The sequence below is a fragment of the Hemiscyllium ocellatum genome, chromosome 26, assembly GCF_020745735.1.
Source record: "Hemiscyllium ocellatum isolate sHemOce1 chromosome 26, sHemOce1.pat.X.cur, whole genome shotgun sequence".
NCBI classification, from domain to species: domain Eukaryota; kingdom Metazoa; phylum Chordata; class Chondrichthyes; order Orectolobiformes; family Hemiscylliidae; genus Hemiscyllium; species Hemiscyllium ocellatum.
Genome location: NC_083426.1, coordinates 21,038,349 through 21,062,717, shown reverse-complemented (window position 1 = coordinate 21,062,717; position 24,369 = coordinate 21,038,349). Strand labels below are relative to the sequence as shown.

Sequence of the window (24,369 nt, the reverse complement as noted above, 5' to 3'; positions counted from 1 at the left end):
AGTTCAATTATTTTATGCTACGATGCAAAAACAATGCTATCTGACAGTAACATACTGCTTTGTATGTTTGCACACTACAAATTAAAATAAGAATTCATGCCTGGCACTCTTTTGCCAAGTGTTCAGTCTATCTTTGAAGAGATTGAGAAAACACACATAAATGACACAAATATGGAGTTCAGACACAAGGGGGTAGAATGTTAAATACAGGTTATGTTTTTAGACAGTATAAACACATTCTAATCATAATTACTTACTAGAATGACTAGAGTAACTATGAGTGTTTATTTAAACTACTTTGTTGTCTTCCCCTTTGATTTGGGAAACACATTAGACTATTTTCAGACTTCATGATCATAAATCACCATCCTCTCATGAAGTTTAACTAGTGTGAGTTAATTCACCTCGCTTTAACAGAAGGCCTGTTGAAAGTGTATGATTAGGAAACTTCGTATGGTCAGGAAGGAACACCATATCAGGAGTGAGACACAGCCCGAGTGAGAATATAATTTGGGCTTTGGATACAGCATGGGAATTCAGTGAAAGGGGAAGAGGTGCTTTTTTGACTCTTAGTTTAAAAGGTTTTCTTTAACAAGAAAATTTGAAGCCCAAGCTTAGGGGGCCAGCACAAAAAAAAGTGACATCACAGGAAAACCTGTTCATTGGTAATCTATCTATTATAGCTCACATTCAGATTGAATGTAAATGGGAGAAATATTTACAAATTACAAGCAAAAAAAAGTCGGAAACCTTTAAAACAAATTAAGTACTAAGTATTTAAAATGGAGATGCAGGACCAGATGATGTGTTGTAACTGCTTCATGTGGGACCTGGTGGATTATATCATGGTTCATACTGACCATGTAAGTAATCAGTATTGGTTGCCTGAAGAACTCTGAGCCAGAGTTCATTAGCTGGAATTTGAGCTTTGATCACGGAGACACATCAGGGAGGGGGAGAGTTAACTGGACACTGTTTCAGGAAGCAGTCATAGAATCTTGACAGTTCAGAAAGAGACCACAGCCTATTGAGGCTGCACCAATCCTCTGAAGAGCATTCCATCCAGATGCAGACCCCCAACCCTATCCCCATAACCGCACATTTACCATAGCCAATCCATCTAACCTGCACTCTATATGCAATCTACCATGGCCAATCCACCTAAGCTGTACATCTTCAAACTGTGAGAAGGAACCGGACCACCCAGAAGAAACTCAGCAGACACGGAGGACGTGCAAATTCCGTACTGTGATGCTGCTGCTCCTTTAATAAGGTTATGTTGTCCTTGGCTCCTTTTCAGAGAGCTTGTAAAAGACACAGAATCCAAAAGGTCTAAGTTTGAAGAGTTTTTAGGGCCAGTTTGATTATAGCTAACAGATACTGTCTCAAGCAAAAGAATTTCAAGCTTTTAAAAAAACACTTGTACAATGAAAGGAGAGGGGCCAGTTCTCCCAGCTCAGCTTTTGGTTTGGTCGGCAGTCTGGCCATTCACTGAATGCAATCTGACGGTTGTAAAAGCTGCTGGAGCCAAAGAAGCAGGTCCATGCTGCTCCTCCTCCCTCTCTCTGACATCTCGCCTATAAGACCCTGTGTTTTATTTTACCTTTTGTGCTTCTGGGGATTGTTGCAAGTATTTGGAACAACATCAGTAAATTGGGATAATCTGTTGGGTTTTTGGATAGATTAAGTTATTCCATATTCTGTTCTCTTTTGTTTGTGTTTCATTCAGTAATCTTGTAAATACATTCTGTTTTGTTTCAAACTAAGGGGATTGACCAGCTGCATACCTCCTGGATATCCACATTACATCTGCTTAAAACAACTAGCCTTTGGGCCTGAGCCACTATATTGAAATATTTTGAGGGGGTCTGACCTGGTCCATAACAATACAGTCAATGAGGCTGGCATTGAACCCGGATCTCTGGCACTATGATAAGCAACAATGCTAACCACTGAGCTGTCCCTTAGATTAACCACCTTGAATTCATTCAGTTGTCAAGGGCAGGAGGATGTGACTATGAGCAAGGCAGGTAGATGGATCCAGCAGGTAGTGCAGAAGGAATCTCAGCCATTGATCTGACTAACAGGTTTGAGATTCTTGCTCCCTGTGTGGATGAGAGGGTACTGGGACGATAACAAAACTGGCCAAAGCATGTGATGCAGGGAGCTATTCAAGAGGTAGGAGAAAAGAGAAAGGTAGTATTGGGGGTAGTATTGTCGAGGGAATATACACTCTTCTCTGTGCTCAGGATCAAGAGTCCTCAATGCTGTCCGGTGCTCTGGTTCATCTGCACTGCGGAGAAATTTGGAGTGGGAGGGGAAAATTCCAGTTGTTGTGGTTCACGAAGGTACCAGTGATACACATAGAAAGAGGAAAGAGGTTCAGCTGAGGAAAGACGAGCAGATCGGGATGAAATTTGAAAGCAGCACCATTTAAACTAAATTATATACGGGGTGGGGAGTGTTGAGTTGAATTGCATAGAAAATTATGGAAAAAGTTAAAGATGAGGAAGGCTCAAGAGAAGTTATTAGAGTTTCCACAACAGTAAGAGGAGACAGACTTTGGAAAGGTTCAGGAATCTAACTTCAGGCACTGGAGATAAGGGACTTAGGGCTTTGCTACTAAGTTTTCAGATGACACAAAGATAGGAAAAGGACAAGTAGTGTTGAGGATGTGGGAAGCTGCAGAAGGACTTGGACAGTCTACGAGTGAGGATAAATAAGTGGCAAATGTAATACCCAACAATTTCAGCATCATACCTTACACAAGCTTCTTCCCAAGTCCCAAGGTGAGCAGGTTAAGTGGATTGGTCATGGTAAATTGCACATAAAGTGCAGGCTATGTGTATTACAGAACCCAGACATCCATAGAGAAAATATGACTTGATTAACAGCTAATGCTCTGTGATCTATCCTCATCAACTGCACAATGGTTATTTACATAAGACAAAGCGCTTTCTTCCTCTCGGAGGATGTTGTGAAACATGAAAGGGTTCAGAAAAGATTTACAAAGATGTTACCAGGGTTGGAGGATTTGAGTAAAAGGGGGAGGCTGAAGAGGCTGGGTGGGGCTATTTTCCCTGGAGAGTCAGAAGCGGGAGGGGCGATAGAGTTTTTAAAATCATGAGGGGCATGGACAAGGTCTTTTCCCTGGAGTGGGCGAGTCCAGAAATAGAGAGCATAGTTATAGGCTGAGAGGGGAAAGATATAAAAGGGACCTAAGGGGCAACTTTTTCATACAGAGAGTGGTACGTGTATGGAATGAGCTGCCAGAGGAAGTGGTGGAGGCTGGCGCAATTACAACATTTAAAAGGCATCTGGATGGGTATATGAATAGGAAGGGTTTAGAGGGATATGGGCCAAGTGCTGGCAAATGGGATTAGATTGGGTTGGGATATCTGGTTGGCATGGTTGGTCCAAAGGGTCTGTCTCTGTGCTGTACATCTCTTTGACTCTATAATGTTTGTAATTTCTGCTACTGATATTTTCAAGGGTCAGGATGATTGAATTTTTAAGGGCTATAGCAGAAAGACATTTCTTTTAAAAAGTGGTTATTAATGAAAGACCTTTCAAGAAAAAAACATTTTCATATAATGTCTTGCTAATTCAGGGTTCACGGATTCTGTATTGAGTATATTGTGGATGTTAGACATATACTTGCCTATACAGAGGCTACATGATTGAGAACATTTGAACTTAGCTTTCAAAATGTTCTATCATCCAGAGAATGGTTCACAATTCACAATTAAAAAGGTGACCCAACTCTAAGAGAATTGCAGGAGACTAGGAAATGCCTATCTCCACAATGAAGCTGAGCAGTTCAGGACTGTGCAATGTGGGCTTATCATTCACACCAGCTTACATCCTTAAGCCGCACTGATCAAAATTGGAATCTGGGCAGGAATCTCAGCATCAGGGCCCACATTCCATTTTTAGACTACACGATGTCTTCGATAGTCCAGCCCATGGTAGAAACACAGAAGCTTTAATTTACTTCAGATCTCTTTATTTTCACAAGATTGACAGTCAGACATGACATCAGAGAAAGTATAACTTATTTTAAGTTAATGAAAATGTCTATAGGTTTTGCATCCTGTCTATATCTGTGAAAACATTGCCTATTGAATCAAGTACTTCTTTTGTTATTCTGAACCAAGCGTTTATTATGTGGCATCTTCCAACAGTATTGAACGAAGCAGTTTGAGCTGGTTACCAGACGTCTAGAGGATTCGGAGTTGACATGGTGAGGGTATGGCGGGAGTATAGGGGATTTGAGAATAGGAACACGATACAAGAGAGTAATGGTTACAGATTTTTAACATAACTGTCAAAAGATTCATAACCTCTCATTTGATTCCTGACCCTGTGGAAATGGTAAGCAGTGGGAATTGTCATGGAAATTAAAATTTGGTGCCATACATATCTTTCCACATTGGCCTTCTTAATTCTGGTTCCCTTTGAGTTGAGAGTTAAAATTTTAACCTATTGATTCACAAAGTGTCACAAAAGTGACAAGAAATTTTGGGGGACAGAGATAATAGGCCATAACAATATTAGTGACTTTCCCTTTTTTTTAAAAGCTTCAGGCTGGGTATCATTATAAACAGGATAACTGCCAGTTCTGGGAATGAGAAAGCCCAGTGGATCAGCACCTATCAGGCATCAAGCGGTGATTCAATTAGCATTTTCAATGGGTCACATCTGAGGCAGTGATGTCTCACAACATCTGAAGTTGACATCAATCAGAGACTGGCAGACACAATGAACATCAGCAATTCTGTACAACTGCCCGGAAGTATGGCAACTGCAAGCAAGGGAAGTAACCTTTCGGGAATTAGGGATTGGGAGATCATGAGGGGAGGGTTTCAGGGAGGGAATGGCAGGGAAAGTTGAACGCAAGATCTGGGATGTTGCTTTCAGAAGACAAACACCAACCAAACCCCCATGTTTCCCTAATTATCCTCAGATTGAGGCAGAGAGAGACACTTACAACCTGACAGGCAAGCTGGTTTATTTAATTAGATGATTCCACTTTCTTCATCTTTTGAGAATACAGTTAACTGGGTAGTAATGGGATGAACTCATTCAAATGACCATTTATGGGGCTGGTTGGGAGGGCTGATCTTGGGCCTTCTCACCAAGAACAGTATGTCTGAGGTAGAATACAGCAGGTGGGCATCATCCCCATGCCAACCTGTCTAATTACCCTTCACATCACATGACCCACTACATCACAGGAGCGGAATGTTCCAGCCTCTATCCTACAGCCAGCAGCTAGTCTGCTCCTTCACTATGTTTCTATGGAATTGTACTTTTTTTTTCTCATGAAAAGCAAACATCCACTCTGCTGGCCATTTGAATATTACCAAAATAGCCTCTGAGTACACAGAATGGACTGGGATTTCCAGCATATTTCCAAATAGTTGGAGTTAAGAAATGGTGAAACAAGGATGTACGAATAGGGTTATATTAATGCTCTGTTGTGTTTTAATCCTATCTTGGCAAATTGTCAAACTGGTTTCATTAATTATGGAATTTGTGGTTCCACACAGATTGAAAAAGATAACTGGTTTCCTAACTTCCTTTCTGGAATGGAACTCACTAGATCTATTTGTTTGGTCTGCACTATGGATAGTCATGAAGATGAATTGATCAACACCAGCTCTGAGAAACAAACTGGTCCTGAGCCAGCAGCAGACTTTTTATGCATATCCAATCTTCTTTCTATTAAAGTCCACGGAATGATGGTTCAGCGTCCTTTGAGAGACTCGTTTTCTAGTCTCACAGTGGCTTACACTTGGTTGTAAATTTTAAAAACTTTGGCAATATATTCCAGGTCAATGGAAAATCTAAACTGAATATTGACTTAGGCCTGTTTCATACTACTGTCATTGTCCAATTTAATTTATTTATTGTCCACTGTTTGATAGGCCAACTAAGGATATGTTTGCTGGTTTCCCTCACACTCAACCTACAAATTGATTGTTTCCTTTTCCATGATCTCAACAAAGAAAACAGGAAGTGTTAAGTTGGCTGCAATATTTCTGGTCTGGGTCAATTAAAAGACAACAGTGGATGCATCATTGGTTCGAATAATTAAAAGTACTTTTTTACAACAGCAAAATGATTACGATTTTTACATTGAAGTGTAACCATAACATTAGAGAGAATCAACTGTCTACATATACATTTAAAGATATAACTGACGTATTACTCTATTGTTCTTAAATTAATAAGCTATTTATTATAAAAAATAAGAAGTTCTAGAGAAACTCAGCAGATCTGGCTGTATCTGTGGAGAGAAAAACCGAGTTAGCATTGAAACCGATAAGACCATTCTTCCAAACTCTCCCTCTTTTTATTAAAACTGGGAAACCGGACAATAGTTGTGCATTCTATGCCAAAAAAATTATTTTTACAGTAGTATAATTCATTCACAGGGACTAATACCTCTGATTACACATCTTAACAATCACGACAATGTAAATGATCAGTGAAACAAACTCAAATTTCCAAATTACAGAAACATTGCATATTGCCATCTTTGTTCCATATTTACATAAAACAAGTGTAAAGAAAATTTCATTCACTCATTGAAGTACCTGCATGTTAAAATAATGTGTCTCTCTATGGTGTTTTTCCTCATTTTCTGGATCCTGTCTGTCACCTATTGGCATTAAGACTGGTGTTATATTTGATGTGGTAATCTCAGACGAGTCCAGGGTGTTTGGATCACTATTTTCTCTCTCTATGCACAAAAGCTTTAATGATGTGAAAATGCTGAAAAAAAAGCAGAACAGGCAGCATCCAGATTTGTATGATGATAATCATCAGTATGACAAATAATTTGATTATAATTGTCCCTAATGTGCATTGTAAAGCAATACAGAACATTTTTGCCAAAATTCTTTGTTCAAGGTTTACACATTTTTTTATATAAGTTTTAATATCTTCAAAGTCCTGAACTTGTTCCATACTTTGATACATTTTTCTTTAAAGAGAGAATCACTTACAAATTCAGATTGCCAGTGATCCTTCCCTGTTTTTGTAAATGTTCAAACAGTTTGTCACAATAAAAAACACTCCAGGCAAAATAAGGCTGTGCCTTATATCACAAACTTTGGGGGAAGACATCTCAGTCCCTTTATCTATAGGCAGGCCCATTCTTGGTGTCAATACAATACAATTTTGCTAAGTTGCAAAAATGGGCAGGTGTTTACATCATAGTTTATCAGAGTTAACAGTGCAAGTTTCTTATAATCATTCCCATTAAAAAAAATCATATTCAAGCAAGAAATTGTAAACATTTTATGTTTTATATATACATTGTCCAAAGTTCTAGAAGTAGCAGTAATATCACACCATTCTGAATCCTTTCAGTTATCTTGGAGCACTCTACAAACTTGATTCATTGAACCAAAAGAGCTGGACTGCACCCACTCCTCCACAAACAATTTCATAGCCAAAATTAATGTAAAATGACTACAGTTCCAATTTCTAATATGATGATTCTATGACTTGAAGAGTCATATGTTCTGGTTAGGTTCTGGTGTTTTTCCAAGAGAGGTTTTAAGGCACAGGTGCTGAGCAATCTACACAGTGCCATTAGAATAAACAGTTTGTGAGGCCTTGGTTTTTTTTTAAGTTGCAACAATAGAACTTAGTCTGAATGGTGGGGTGAAGCTCTCAAAGAACCAAAATTTTATTTTCTATATTTGTTTCAGTGGCAGGAGTTGTTGCTGGGCTCTCTGCAGTGTTAAGAAGCTGCAGTACATCTCTCCCTGCTACACTTTGAGTTTCCTCTTGATGCTTTTCCTCTTGGGCTGCTAGAATTGCATGTGAGACCATCTGTTTTATTGACTTTACTTTTGCCAAAGGTATGTTTATGAGATGTTACTATATTAGATCTGTTACGTTTTAGGTACTAAAATAATCAATTATTCTATTACTTTTTCCAATAGAGTTAAGTTATTCCTCCTCTTACTTTTGCTGTATTTTAACTATAGTGTATGAATAAAATGTGCTTTCCATTGATAGTTTGACCAACTGAATTGCATCTAGAATACAATTTCTGGCATTTGTCTTTAAAGTAAGAAAATATTAGGGTCTAGGCTATCTTCTTCATATATTTTGAGGGATTCTGGGCTCATTCATGCGTTTAACTGTTGGTAATTCCATATCCTTGTCATGTTCTAGGAATTGGCTCCCTGTTTTATAGGACCTAGGTAGAAAGGAAGAAATGTTAAACCACAGAAAGGCAATATATGATTAACTAGTAAATGTTTTTAAAAATCTACAAATATTTAATACTATAAAAGGCACAGCAAAATCATTATAAAAGGAACCAGTACAATATTGATGCCACACAGTATTATGTCCGAGTGCGCAGCTAACACTTCTGTATAGATTAGCTATAGACCACTTACACAGGCAAGCAAAGACACTTTAGCAAGTGCATATGTACAAAGTACCAGTGGTATGGCATCAAGATCATTATGGAACCAGTACAGAAAGATTCCACTGTACACACATATGTTGACTCTCAAAAAAACTGAGCCAATGAAACTTTCAAATTATAAAACTTTCAGTTGATAGTGTCTGTCAAAGAGCTGGACAAGAACTATATAAAGGTGGCTTCTCTGTTTGTCTGATTACCCAAACTGTGGAACATTTCTTGCCTCTGCTGTCAACTTTCATAGAACATAGAACAGTACAGCACAGTACAGGCCTTTCAGCCCTCAAAGTTGTGCCAGTCCTTTAGCCTGTTCTAAGATCAGACTAACAGACATACCTTTCATTGCACTATCTTCTATGTGCCTATCCTAAATGAACCTAATGTATCTGACTCTACTACCATCGCTGGCAGTGCATTCCACGCACCCACCACTCTCTGTGTAAAGAACCTACTTCTGACATCTCCCCTTAATCTTCCTCCACTTAGTTTAACATTATGCCCCCTTGTGATAGTCATTTTTGCTATGGGAAAAAGTCTCTAGCTATCCACTCTATCTATACCTGTCAAACTCTTGTACACCTCTACCAAGTTACCTCTCATTCTTCTTTGCTCCTATGAGAAAAGCCCTAGCTCCCTCAACCTTTCTTCATAAATCATGCCCTTCAGTCCAGGCAGCATCCTGGTAAATCTCCTTTGTACCCTCTTTAAAACTTACACATATTTCCTAAAATAAGTTGACCAGAACTGAACAGAATATTCCAAGTGTGGTCTAACCAGGTGTGGTCTATAGAGATGCAGTATAACCTTGCGGCTCTTAAACTCAATCCCGCTGCTAATGAGAGTCAAGACACCATAAGCCTTCTTAATAACCCTATCAACTCGGGTGGCAACTTTGAGGGATCTACGGACATGAACTCCAAGAACCCTTTGTTCCTCTACATTGTCAAGAATTCTGCCTTTAACCCCATATTCTACATTCAAATTTGACCTTCCAAAGTGAATGACTTCATACTTTTCCAGGTTGAGCTCCATCTGCCACTTATTAACCCAGTTCTGAATCCTGTCAATCCCCAACAGCCTTCTGCACTACCCACAATTCCACCAACCTTTGTGTCATTGGCAAACCCACCTTTACACTTCTTTATCAAAGTCATTTATGAAAATCACAAAGAGCAGAGGTCCCAGAACTGGGTTAATAAATGCAGAATAAGTGCGTAAATCCCTGCAGAAGATCACTGGTCACTGAGCTGCAGGCTGAATACTTCCCATCTACCACCACCCTATGTCTTCTATGGGCCAGTGAATTCTGTATCCAGACAGCGAGATTTCCCTGTATCCTATACCTCTTTACTTTCTGAATGTGCTTACCATGGGGAACCTTTTTAAGTGCTTTGCTAAATCCACATAATGCTGTATCCTCAGCAACGTGTTTTGTCATATTCTCAAAGAATTCAATAAGGTTTGTGAGGCATTACCTGCCCCTCACAAAGCTATGCTGACTATCTCTAATCAACTATGTTTTTTCAAGTAATCATAAACCCTGTGCCTCCGAATCATCTCTAATATATTGCATACCACTGATGTAAGACTGACTGCTCTTGCAATGCAAATTAATATAATGCATAAAAAATGTACATCACTGAAAAAAAAGTGTTATATTGTTTTTTTTCTCAATTTAGTATGTAAAAGGAAAGAGTTGAGCAAGTAATAAGGTCAGGAATATGGGGCAAAGTTTTAAATCGATAGTTGAGACTAAACTTTCGATGTTGGAATTTGTAAAGGAGCACTTTGGAATTAATGAGATTATATTTTTACTATATGTTTAAAACTCTTTGAATTTGTGATATTAGTAGATATCAAGATTTTCCTGTTATATCTTGTTGTTTTGGTAAATAAACTTTTTTTTGTTCAAACAAAAACTGCAAAATTGCCTGCTTGCGTTTCAGTCAGAGACTATTCTGTGAGATCTCATTAAAACCAGAAAAAAAGGATCTATTGTCAGGTTTCAATTGGGATCAAAGCATAGGCATTTATTGTACCAATCATAATTTCATGCTATCCAAAGCATTTTCTTGCTATTACAGTTGTTTTGAAGAATAGTCACTTTCCTGTGGTAGGAAACATGGGATTTAATTTGCAGACAACAAACTCCCATAACAATGACGCCCTGATAATCTATTTTTTTCAAGAATATTTGACTGGGGGCTAAATATTGACCAAGACCCAAGGACAATTAGTCGATACCATAATACTTTCTACGTATGCAGCAGTTCTGGGATATTCAATTATTTGTCAATTTCTGTTGCTGGCTATTCCACCCCAATTGATGGAGATATTTGAGTTTATATTGGAATTGCAAAACCAATACAAAGTTAGAATAAATAATTTCAATACTCACCCAGACTTTCTTCTTTCATTAATAAACCGGATTATTGCTCCAGCAAAAATGATACCCAGTCCTGAACCTAACAAAGAAAAAGAGACTTGGTGTATTCTGCACAAACCTACAGGCTATATTGAACCTGTCTCTACATCCTATTGAAATCCGTGAATTGTAACAAGTGTGCGAACAGAATATGCCCATGCCCAGTAAGTGAGTTTGGTTAAAATCAGTAGTTTAATCTTAGTTTCATAATGAAAAGAAGGTGATATATTTCCAGTCCCTGAAAGTCTCTTAAAAAATAAAGCAAAGTTTTTATTTAACAGTCTTGAAAGACAGTAATGCATCTTAGAATTGTTCACATTAATGAGAACACAGACAGTGAACACTGAGTAATAAGTGAAAGGGTAAGCTGAACACCACAGTTGAGAATCAAAGGTATATTGAAATGGAGGTTTTGAGCAGGCTAGCAATCTAGGGAATTGGAGGGAGTTCTAAAGGACAGACAAAGCACAGATAGGGCAAGAAATAGAGAGAAGATAAGCTTAAGGAGAAATTGAGGTGCAAAGCTTAACATAATGTCAACAGTGAAATTAAGCCATAGTGAGATTCACGTAAGTCATGACAGAGTGGTGTGTGGTTGCTTTTCAGACTGGAGGCCCATGATTAGCCGTGTGCCACAAGGATCAGTGCCACAAGGATCAGTGCCAAGTCCACTGCTTTTTGTCATTTATATAAACTATCTTGGATGTGAACATAGGAGGTACAGTTAGTAAGTTTTTAGATGATATGGTGGTGTCATGGACAGCCAAGAAGGTTACCTTAGACTACAATGGGATCTTAATCAGATGGGCTGGTGGGCCAAGGAGTGGCAGATGGAGTTTACTTTTAATAAATATGTGGTGCTGCACTTTGGAAAGGCAAATCAGAGCAGGACTTATACACTTAATGGTAAGGTCCTGGAGAGTGTTGCTGAACAAAGAGACCTTGGAGTGCAGGTTCATAGTTCCTTGAACGTAGGCAGGATAGTGAAGGTGGCATTTGGTATGCTTGTCTTTATTAGTCAGTGACCTGAGTATAGGAGTTGGGAGGTCATCTCACGGCTTGACAGGACATTGGTTTGGCCACTTTTGGAATAGTGCATTGAATTCTGGTCTCCGACTATAGGAATATTGTTGCAAAATTTGAAAGGTTTCAGAAAAGATTTATAAAGATGCTTCTAGGATAGGAGGGTTTGAGCAAAAGAGAGAGGCTGAATATGCGGAGTCTATTTTTCCTGGAGCGTCGAAGGCTGCGGGATGACATTATAGAGGTTTATAAAATCATGAGGGGTATGGATAGGGTGAATAGCCAAGGTATTTTTTCCAGGGTAACACAGTCCAAAACTAGAGGGTCTACATTGAAGGTGAGAGGGATAAGATTTAAAAGGCACCTAAGGGGCAGCTTTTTCACACACAGGGTGGTGTGCATATGGAATGAGCTGCCAGAGGAAGGGGTGGAAGCTAGTACAATTGCAACATTTGAAAGGCATCTGGATGTGTACCTTAATAAGAAGTGTTTAAAGAGATATGGGCCAAGTGGTGGCAAATGAGACTAGATTAATTTGGGATATCTGATTGGCATGCACGAGTTGAACCAAAGGGTTTATATCCATACTGCACAGCATCATGAAACCATTGACCACATGGCTCTGAATCCAGACTGGAATGGACATATGAAGAGAATGTTCTTCAACACTACACTAGAGAACTGTATTGATAACATGCTATGTACTGATATAAATAAAGGAGTGTTCCAGTTAATAAGTCTGATTAAGATGTAAGATGAAGAGCCTGATTAAGATGTAAAGAACAAAAAGCCTTGGGTACAGTATGTGTGTAGAATTCTACAGCTAGTGTTTCTGCTGTGAGGTTCCATGCATGCCAATCAACAGATAACTAATTGAATTCTGGTTTCTGAAATCACTATTGCACATGGACTTTTCAGGACTGCACACTGACAAAAAAAAAGATGGCATAATGCCTACAAACCAGAGATGCTTCCAATTCAATGTACACATAGCAGCATTGGCATATAACACAAGATAAGATTGAGAATTTTAAAGCCTAAATTACTGAAGCTTGGGAAACCGGTACCCCTGGGAAAGGCAGGTGGACAGGGCTGCGTAACTCCATGGTGATAGGATTGTTAGAAGAGTTTTGGAAGAGTTATATCTTGCAGAGTTGGACAATTAAGAGTGTAGTCGAGCAGTAAGAGTTTTGAGGATTTGAAAACGTGAGCTAAACTTTCAGCACTTATGGAAGAACAGGTCAATGTGGACAATGCTGCAAAGATGCAATGAAATGATTTTGATGATGCATCGTATGCCAAGCAAAAGTCTGACTTCAGTATCATTCCATAAATCGACTCAATCTGAAGTAGCACCAGGGAAGGTGAGATAATCCAATAAATTGAACTCACACTACTTTCCAATCCAATATGACAGTGCAATTCCGAGTTATTAAACACAAGAATATGATTGATTTCATTAATATGCTCACCTAAAGAAATCCAGAATGTCCAATTGACAACTACAAATACCTGAGACAAAGCAAAGACTTCAGCAATTATCCTTATGAACTAGTTCCTGTCCTTACAGCCTAGATAAATTGATTACAATTTAAATATTGGCAAAATTGCATTGTTCGCAAATACATTGCAGCATGGTAGGTCAGTGGTTAGCACTGATGCCTCACAGTGCCAGGGATCCAGTTTCGATTCCAGCCATGGGTGACTGTCTGTGTGGAGTTTGTGCATTCTCCCTGTGTCTATGTGGATTTCCTCCAGGTGCTCTGATTTCCTCCCACAATCCAAGCATGTGCAAGTTAGGTGAGTTGGCCATGCTAAGTTGCCCATTGTGTTCATGGATGTGTTGGTTAGGTGCATTAGTCAGGGGTAAATGTAGAGTTAGGGTAGGGGAATGGGTCTGGGGTGGCTAACTCTTCAGAGGGTTGGTGTGGACTTGTTGGGCCAAAGGGCCTGTCTCCACACTGTAGGGATTCTATTCCATTCTACATTATACCTGGAAATTACATAAAGTAAGACAAGGATATATTCTTGTCAATTATTACTGAATATAATTAACTTGCAGCACAGAAGATTGAAAATTATATTCATTGCACTGCTTTTTCTATAAATTGATGCCTAAAGTTAGGTTTAAAATTATCAGGGGTTTGTCTGGTCATTTGAAGAAATGTCACATGGACTTTTAATTTCACCAAGTTTTATAAAATTCAAACAATTTTTTTCTGACAAATCTAATTTCCATTGTAGAATTAGAATACATGGCAATTACTTTATCAATCAAGTTTAACATGGATATTTCTTAACAAACTTGCTCATCACTACATAATAAGGAGAAAGTGAGGACTGCAGATGCTAGAGATCTGAGTTGAGAGTGTGGTGCTGGAAAAGCACAGCAGGTCAGGCAGCATCCGAGGAGCAGGAGAATCGACATTTTAGGCATAAGCTCTTAATCAGGAATCAATCCTGATGAAGGGCTTATGCTCAAAATGTTAATTCTTCAGCTCCTTGGATGCTGCCTGACCTGCTGTGCTTTTCCAGCATCACAATCATAATAACTAATATTCAAAAGTTTCTGTACAATGCGGTAGAAATAATTATTTAATGGCTTCCAGTTTGCACAAATTGGACATACTTACACCAAAACATTTAAGCTGTATGCATATTTGCACTGTCTTATAAATTCTGTTTTTACTCATTTGTAGAACGTGAATGTAACTGATGAAGCCAGCATTTATTTCCCCATTTGAAACTGTCTTTGAGAATATACTGGTCAAGCTGCCTTCTTGAAAAATGCAAAACTGAGTGGCTTAGCAGACGATTTCAAAGGATAGCTCATAGCTAACAAATTCCTATAGGCCTGGACCTATTTTATCTTATCTTTCCTTCTCTTAAGGATGACAGTTAACCAGATTGGTCTTTCAGTATTTCAGAGCCACCATTGCAAAGCCTAACTTTTTATTCTATATTTATGTTAATTTAATTCAAATTTCCATCAGCTGCTTTGGTGAGTCTTGAATTCATGCCGCTGGACTATGAGTTTCTGCTTCTGGATTACAAGGCAAGTAACATTACCACTAGACTGCAATTTCTCCCCATTTTATGCTTCCCTTTTATAGATGGCAGTTGTTTCCCACCTGACAACAAGATGAGAACATGAACAAGATCACAGTAATTTCTAACATAATCAACTATCTTCTTAGTGCCACTCATCAAGGTTCAAGCATGCATCTTGGGCTATTTGAAAAAGTATCTGTGGGTAATCAGCTCCAACATGCAGACAACATCTTGGCAGAGATAGAAAGAAAAATCATTGTAGAAAATTGAAGGTTTTGTTTCCCCTGTTCACTAAAGTGAAGAGAAATTATTTCCTTAAATATATTCAATTCAACCATTTCTAAGTAGTGTGTAGTGGAAGATAAAACTTCTCTCTGTCTTGCTCTTACAATATGATTAGTCCTTACCACAGATCATGCCTCAGTATGAATTTTATTCAGTTTGCTCATCATCAGATGTCTTTAAAAGGCACAACCAGTGTTAGAATAATACCTTTTTTTTTCGCAGGATAGGCAGAGGTAATTTGATCCATCATTGCCTGTGCCAACACTAACAGCTATTCAATTAGTCGCACTCTTCTATACGTTCATCAGAATCGTGCAGTTGTTCTTGTCTTCAAGTGTTTATTCAATTAACTATTAGAAGTTACTATTCAATATTTCCAATACACTTTCAAGAAATGTGCAAAAAAACCTTATTTTTGTCAATTTGCTTTAAATCTTTCCCCTTTGCATTTGACCATTCAGCCAGTGGAAGTTGTTTCTCCTTATTTACTGTATTGAAACCCTTCATAGTTTTGAATGTCTCTATTAAGCCTTCATTTAACTTTCTTTGTGCTAAGGAAAACAAGCCCAGCTTCTCCAATCAATGTAGGGGCAGCATGGTAATTGCCTCACAGCATCAGGGACCCAATGTTCGATTCCAGCCTCAGGCAATTGTCTTTGTGGAGTTTGCACATTCTCCCTGTGTCTACGTGTGTGTTTCCTCTGGGTTCTCCGGTTTCCTAACACAGTACATGCCAGGTGAATTGGCCATGCTAAATTGCCTGAGTGTGAGGTGCATTAGTCAGGGGTAAACATGGGGAATGGGTCTGGGTGGGTCACTTTTCAGAGGGTCAGTTTGGACTTGTTGGGCTGAAGGGCCTGTTTCCATAATGTAGGCAATCTGATCTAATCACTCTACTTGACTGAATTTTGCATTCTTGTCACCATTCTAATAAATTATCTCTGCAAGACTAAAATACACTTCCTAAAATGTGGTGCCAGCAATGGACAATTTGACAGTAGAGCGCCAAAAGAAGTAGAATATAAATAATTTGTACTTAAAGAGATAATTACTGAAAAAACTCATAAATTTATCATATTTTCTTTGCTCCAGTTCATTTTGCATGAAGTAGAAACTCACAGGTAAGAGTTGCTGGAAGTACTATTCTCTTTTCAAAGTTGTCTGAAGGAATTTGTGGTTTGCTTGGAGACGTTGTTTCGATTATTATTGCGTTCACATTTATGTTCATAGAATGATTGCTTTGATTTTGTTCATATGTAGTAGTATCTGAAATGGAACAGTCCAACAAAAGTTATGAAAAATAATTTATTCTTTCACTTTGTCTGCCCTCCTCAATCCTCCAAAAGATGTTGACTCATTGTTACACTCAGCTTCACAGTAACCGGAAATGGTTTTGTATCTTACTCTTCTATTTGCTTTTGAGGCACTGTATTTATTGCACATTCCTCCATGTTATCTTATATCTGAGAGTCTTACTAAACCATCTGAGACAAAGCTAACCATCACCCATGCAGCAAAGGCCTGGGGTGGCCAGTAGGACAGGCCAGATAAGAATGGTGAGTTCTTCTCTACAAAGCAGCAAATCAAAAACAGGTCTATAAATCTGAACTAGTTATTAAATTAACTAAATAATAAATAGTCAGTAAATAACATAATACTTATTTGTTTAAACAATAATGAACAAGTGAAGATGATGACTAGGATAATTCCAATAAAATTATCAAATAATATGGTCACGACCATCAGGCATTTCAGCATGGTCATCAGTTAACATCATGCATTTAGCTTCCTTTTAATTTGTTTGAGAGTTCCAATTCAAATATGATCAGCAGAACATCTTTAGTTTTAAAGGAAGCTCAAAGGTCAATATATTACATGACTATTACTAAATGTTACTAAGTAAAAACAGGATAAGGTTGTCAAATAAAATACGCATGCAAAGATTATAAGTAGATACAGATAAAAGATAACTTCCTTGTTTTATTTTCTTAATATTCTCATGACATATATGTGTCACTCAACATTTGTTGCCCATTGCTAATTGCTCTTGAACGGAGTGGCTTTCTAGGCCATTTCAGAAGGCTGTTAAGAGTGAACCACATTATTGTGGATATGGACAAACCAGATAAGGATGAAAGCTTTCTTTCACTCGAGGACATAAATGAATAGTTGTTTTAAAAAAATAGCAATGATAGTCTCATGGTCATCATCTGAGGTGCTTTATTTCATTTCTGGTCTTTATGAGTTGAATTTAAATTTCACCAGCTGCCATGGCTAGATTTGAACCCAGGTCCTAAGCCATTAGCCTGGACCTCTGGAATTTTATCTCAATGACATTGCCATGAAATCACCATTTCTTCCCAAAAATGAAGGGTATTGTAAGCTTGACTTTTAAACAGAATGCAGCGTTTGTACTTATACAGCTGGAGGCTGGTTTTACAGGTGGTCTCAGTTGGTAAAACAGTCAGAGATTTGGGAGAGAGAGGAAGTTTCTTGTTTGTCACTAATTCTGTGGCTATGGCACTTGCAGATTGCTTGGATTCTTAATTTAGAATTGTATGTGATTTCTAAATGTTTTCTGTTTTAAGTTGAGAATTCATAGGAGATCTTCCAGGAGATTTCTGTTATAAAATGGTGTCTTGCAGTATCTTATACTGATCACCCTTGAGATGGCTGTTATATTAACTTCCATTGTCTAATGAAGCAAAGCTAATGATGCTGCAATTCCAAGTGGGTGTTTGCAGTGTCCAGAAGAAGTTGCCAGAAGAGCATTGAATTCATAGTGTTGTCTGTGGGTTAACAATGAATTATAATTGATATAAAAAAAACTCATTGTTGAATGAACTAGACCAATCATGTGACTTTTGGGAATGATCTTGTGAACTGTGTCAATTTTTAAAGAAGTTAAATTAGCCTTTTTGATACGATAGGTGATATTATAATTGCACAGTCATGATAATAGCTTTCAAAAAGAACTAAAACTATTTCAGAGAAAGAAAGATATTTCCCTCTTCTGGCCCAATGATTGTCAAATCCAACTCATAAACAAGGACGAGAATTGAATATTACTTTGTATATTGATGTTATGAAGAACCCGAGTATATTATTGTTATTTTTGATCATTTGAGTTTGAAAGCAGAGATAGGTTGATTTCATTTTTTCAGTTCTGGAAAGGTCTGACTTTCTTTTAAAAAAAACGGCATGCCGTTTTGAACAGACCATAAGCAACGAGTAAGAGTGCCAACATCCATTTTACATTTGGGGCACATTGGGGACACTCCTGTCTTGAATTTCGCAAGCTGTTCTGGTGCCAAATGAGCCCTGTAGAGTACCTTCAGTTGCAGAGCCTGGGTCCTGTAACAAATCAAAATCTTCCTTATGTTCTCTGAAATATCCTGCCACACTTCTGATGAGATTTCTGCCCCCAATTCTTGAGTCCAGATTCTGCATAGCTGCTCAATCTCCTTCAAAACCTTACTTCCTAACAAGTGATAGAGGATACTGACCGAGAGAGCAGCCATAGACCAGAGCACTCTCCTTTCCATTTCCTACTTATAGGGACTGACCATCAATGTCGTTTTTTTTTGTATAAAATCCTTAACCTGAAAATAACGAAAGAGGTCTCTCCTAAGTAGCTCAAATTTCTCACTCAGCTGTTCGAAAGACATCATGACTTCCCCATCAAATAAATCTCCCAAACAGGATATTCCTCTCGGCTCCCAGAACTTAAAGCCAGAGTCCAGAGTCCATCGACCCGTACTGGAATCGCAACATTCCCACTCTGGGAGTGAAAGGGGAAGTTTTTTGTCAGTTGCCCTCATCATGCCGCATCATTCTCCATGCTTTAACTGTGTTAAGGACAATCAGGTTTCTGCAATAGTCCATAACAGTTCTCATCTTGTCATTAAACAACAAATTGATGAGAGAGCATTTTGCCTGGGACAAATGTCATTTACATAAGTGATTTGGATGTGAGCATAAGAGGTACAGTTAGTAAGTTTGCAGATGATACCAAAATTAGAGGTACAGTGGACAGCGAAGAGGGTTACCTCAGCTTACAACAGGATCTGGACTAGATGGGCCAATGGGCTGAGAAGTGGCAGATGGAGTTTAATTCAGATAAATGTGAGGTGCTGCATTTGGGAAAGCAAAACTTAGCACAACTTAATGGTAAGGTCCTAGGGAGTGTTGCTGAACAAAGAGACCTTGGAGTGCAGGTTCATAGCTCCTTGAAAGTGGGGTTGCAGGTAGATAGTATAGTGAAGAAGGCATTTGGTATGCTTTCCTTTATTGGTCAAACAAGTTCTGGCAAGCCCAGCCAGCCATATAGGATACTGAGGAACTCAATTGGTATTTCTTAATGTCTGGGAAATTCAAACCTCCCTTCTCCTGCAGGAGCTGCAATTTATCCAGCTTAATAAGAGGCCGCCTATGATGCCAGATAAAAGATCTGAGCCAACTGTAAAACCTCTGTAGTGCGTGCCTTGGTAGCCTCAAAGAGAACATTCCCATGGGATATTATAAGCGAGGAAGAACATTCATTTTAATCAGAGCCATTCCACCCAACCAGGATGTCGGAAGATCCTCCCAGCGCCAAAGATTCTGCCTTATCTTCTCTAACAACTGCACACAATTAGCTTTAATTAATTGATAAAAATGTCTAAATACAGGAAACCTCCCTGTGACCACATGAAAGGGAAACGGGTTCCATCCCCAAAATCGGATATGGTAGTAAGGCCTCCTCACAGGCATGGCTTCCAACTTCATAAAATTAACTGTTTAAGAAGGGCAGTAAGGACAAGCCAGGGAACTATAGACCGGTGAGACCGGTGAACCTGACCTCGGTGGTGGGTAAGTTGTTGGAGGGAATCCTGAGGGACAGGATGTACATGTATTTGGAAAGGCAAGGACTGATTTGGGATAGTCAACATGGCTTTGGGCATGGGAAATCATGTCTCACAAACTTGATTGAGTTTTTTGAAGAAGTACCAAAGAGGATTGATGAAGACAGAGCAGTAGATGCGATCTATGTGGACTTCAGTAAGGCATTCGACAAGATTGTTCATGGGAGACTGATTAGCAAGATTAGATCTCATGGAATACAGGGAGAACTAGCCATCTGGATACAGAACTGGCTCAAAGGTTGAAGACAGAGGATGGTGGTGGAGGGTTGTTTTTCAGACTGGAGGCCTGTGACCAGTGGAGTGCCGCAAGGATCGGTGCTGGGTCCTCTACTTTTTGTCATTTACATAAGTGATTTGGATGTGAGCATAAGAGGTATAGTTAGTAAGTTTGCAGATGATACCAAAATTGGAGGTACAGTGGACAGTGAAGAGCTGTTACCTCAGCTTACAGCAGGATCTGGACTAGATGGGCCAATGGGCTGAGAAGTGGCAGATAGAGTTTAATTCAGATAAATGTGAGGTGCTGCATTTGGGAAAGCAAAACTTAGCACGACTTAATGGTAAGGTCCTAGGGAGTGTTGCTGAATAAAGAGACCTTGGAGTGCAGGTTCATAGCTCCTTGAAAGTAGGGTCGCAGGTAGATAGGATAATGAAGAAGGCATTTGGTATGCTTTCCTTTATTGGTCAGAGTACTGAGTACAGGACTTGGGAGGTCATGTTGCAGCTGTACAGGACATTCTGCATGCAATTCTGGTCTCCTTCCTATCAAAACTTGAATGAGTTCAGAAAAGATTTACACGGATGTTGCCAGAGTTGGATTTTTTGAGCTATAGGGAGAGGCTGAACAAGCTGGGTTTTTTTTCCAGGAGCGTCGGAGGCTGAGGGGTGACCTTATAGGCATTCACAAAATTATGAGGGGCATGGATAGGATAAATAGACAAAGTCTTTTCCCTGGGGTCGGGGAGTCCAGAACTAGAGAGCATAGGTTTACGGTGAGAGGGGAAAGATATAAAAGAGACCTAAGGGGCAACTCTTTCACGCAGAGGGTGGTACATGTATGGAATGAGCTGCCAGAGGAAGTGGTGGAGGTTGGTACAATTGCAACATTTAAGAGGCATTTGGATGGGTATATGAATAGGAAGGGTTTGGAGGGATATGGGCCGGGTACTGGCAGGTGGGACTAGATTGGGTTGGGATATCTGGTCAGCATGGATGGGTTGGACCGATGGATCTGTTCCATGCCATATGTCTCTATGACGCTATGACTGGTACAGCTTAAGAGTAAAACTTCCTAAATGTGCATTAATCCTTTGGCATTGCAAGTGAGAGTACCAGCACTCTCTCTGATAGATGTGATAGATTGGGAGGTATTCTTCTTTCCGGCCAAGTATGTTAGATATCTACACGGTTTATCACCATATTCAAATAACCTATGTTTCACAAAAAAGATTTCATTCTTTGCTGATTGGATGAGTGCAGCATTCAAAGTAGTCCTAAGGGCTGTAATCGGCTGCAATTTCGTTGCAGACGGTTAGTCAAAGTATGCTAGCTCAGCTGCCTTCAGGTGACTTTTGAGCAAATGTAGCTGATCTCCCCCCTGTTGTTTCCGGGTCGCAGAGTAAGAAGTAATCAAACCCTTGGCAGTCTCCCAGAGCACTGACACATTATTGGCCAAATTAATGTCCCAAAAGATTTTAAATTCCCATGGAAAATACTCTAGAAACTTGCTCTCTTTCAGGAGGAAAGAGTCCACCTGCCAGTGCAGGGAGCCCATCCCCGCTACCACCGGCCTTGACCTCCATATACACTGCCACATGATCGGAAACGGCTATGTTCCCTACTCTGCAAGATAACACCAAATTCAAAAAGGTCAATGAGACAAAAAATATGTCAGTTATGGTATAGCACTAATGTGGATTAGAAAAAAAAAAGGTGAAATCTACTATCTTCGGGGTGAAGTTATCTCCACACGTTCACCAACCCCACCTCCCTGTTCAGGTCCAATAACTGCCTGGATTGCGGGGGCATACCTGCAAGACCCCTCAGCCTGTCCAATTCAGGGTCAATAATATGATTAAAGTCTCCTGTAGTTGTGTGACGCACCCAAGGGCCACCAACCTGGAAAGCATATTTTAAAAATTTAAGGGGGTGTGCCAGGGGGAAGTATACATCCCATATTCCTCTCCATGTATTAAAGCTTTAAGAATTATAAATCACCCATTTCATCCTTAATTTGACCTAACATTTGAAATGGGAGATTCTTCCAGATGAGAATAGCAACTCCTCTACTTTTTGAATGAAAGGATGAGAAAAACACCCAGCCGAACCCTCCCTGTTACAACCTCAAATACCAGTTAAATGTGTTTCTTGCAGCAAGGCTACATTGATCCTCTCTTTTCTAAGGCTTGACAGTATCTTTTTTTCTGTTAATTGTTGAATGACTCCCCTTAACATTCCAGGTGCACCATTTAAATGAATGGCTAGCCATAATCATCTGAGACAATCCGTAACCCCCACCCCGGGAGGAAGAATCCCACTCATAATGGCACCGAGTGAAAACAATAAACAGTTCATATAAATTTAAAAATACAACTTCCAAAACTACCAAATTAAAACTTCTAACAGCTACTTCTACAACATACCAACATATAACACAAATGAAAGGTGATTTTTCCCCTTGCCCACAGTGGGGGTGGGGGGAAGGAGGCGCAGATACCACCCATTAACCCCTCCATGACTCCTTCTAGCTGAAGCCATGCCTCCGCCCCAGACAACACAACGTAAGATAAAAAAAACATATCTTATAACAAGAAAGTTAAAAGTGGGCACTCAACCCATCCCCTCCATACTGTAATCCTAGGCTCTCCTGGTAGAACAAAGATATATATCCACTTCCCACTTCCTCCAACCCCTGCCCCCCCCCCCCCCCCATACCACACCAAAAAAGAACAAAAGGAAATGATAAGCCAAAACAAGGGGAACAAAGGATGATGGTAAGGGAGAGAGAAGGGAGAAGAGAGAGAAAAAGAAAAAAAAATTATGACCATGATATACGTCAAAAATAAGACGCACCCCCCCCCACCCCCCGTCCCCCAACACCAACGACAACCAGGTAAGCACCAGACAGATTACAGGGAAAAAGCAAAATAAACATAATTGTCCATATCATTCAATCCACTCCATCTATTTCAAAGCATCCAAAAAGTCCATTGCCTTTTCTGATGAGTCAAAACTGAACATGTACCCTCCGTGATTGAAACATAATATTGCCAGATAGCTTACAGAATACTGGATATTCAAGTCACTTGCCTTTTTACCTCATCGAAGTCTTTCCTCTTACGAATCACGACTGAAAAAGAGTCTTGGAAGAGCATAATTTGTGATCCTTTGTATATCAGAGCCTGTGAATCCTTCCCCAGTTCTCTGGAGGCTTCCAGCATCATTTGTTTGTCTCTATAGTGCTGGCGTTGCACTAGGAGCAGGCGGGGGTGCTGGTCTGATCCGGTGGGTTTGCTTGACCCGTACCTTGCCTACCTTGACTTCCAGCCACAGAAACTGCAGGAGCCATTGCTCCAAGAAACTGATGAGCTGGCCTTCATCCTCCCATTCAGGAAACCCCACCAGACGGATGTTCTTCTGACGACCTTGATTTTCGATCTGCTCATCCAACACCCGTAACTGCCGTTCCAAGGCCTGGATCCGACCTGCCGAGGATTCCGCCGCAGTTTCGGAAGTCACGGTCCATTGCTCCACCTCCCCAACACATTGCCTGAGACGCTGGATCTCCTGGTCATGCTTCTGCAGCATGACCAAGATCGATTCTAGCCTGGCCTAGGTCTCCTCCATCAATAAATCAAACTTCTGTCAGAGCTTCACAAACTATGAGATTAGACACTGCTCCACAGGTAAGTCCCCTGGGGTGATCGCGGAGGCCGATGCTGTGGCCACGGGCGTGTCCATTGTTGCAGGGGCAGGGGGTGGGGGTCCCTGCTTGTTATGATCCTTGTGTTCCCTTCCATTTGGTCATTTTCCTAATAATTTTAAACTGACACTGGACAATTCTAGGAGTCAAAAAATAATTATTACCATCACATTCGGTAATAAAGGGAGGGTGAGTGCCCCACTTTATCTGGGTTCAGGTGCAGAGCTCAGCAGGGCACACCTACTGGGTCACCGCCATCTTGAATCCACCCTTATTTTATGTTTTAACTTAGGTGTTCTTCTGT

The 24,369-nt window shown here is 39.7% G+C and overlaps 1 protein-coding gene across 3 annotated transcripts in view; it reads right to left on the bottom strand.

The window, feature by feature from the left end:
* Nucleotides 1-24,369, bottom strand: part of LOC132828383 (complement decay-accelerating factor-like) — a 59,608-nt gene that overhangs the window by 3,528 nt on the left and 31,711 nt on the right. The window contains exons 7-9 of one of the 3 annotated variants that reach the window (XR_009646114.1): nucleotides 16,359-16,505; nucleotides 10,854-10,920; nucleotides 6,603-8,221 (exon numbers count right to left, since the gene is read on the bottom strand). Coding sequence is in view for 2 of the 3 variants with exons in the window: in XM_060845441.1 (XP_060701424.1) it covers nucleotides 8,122-8,221; nucleotides 10,854-10,920; nucleotides 16,359-16,505 (314 nt within the window). In the remaining variant the exon portion in view is untranslated. Of the gene's footprint in view, nucleotides 1-6,217; nucleotides 8,222-10,853; nucleotides 10,921-16,358; nucleotides 16,506-24,369 lie in introns of those variants that run through there. The other 2 variants (XM_060845441.1, XM_060845442.1) reach the window with 2 other exon arrangements.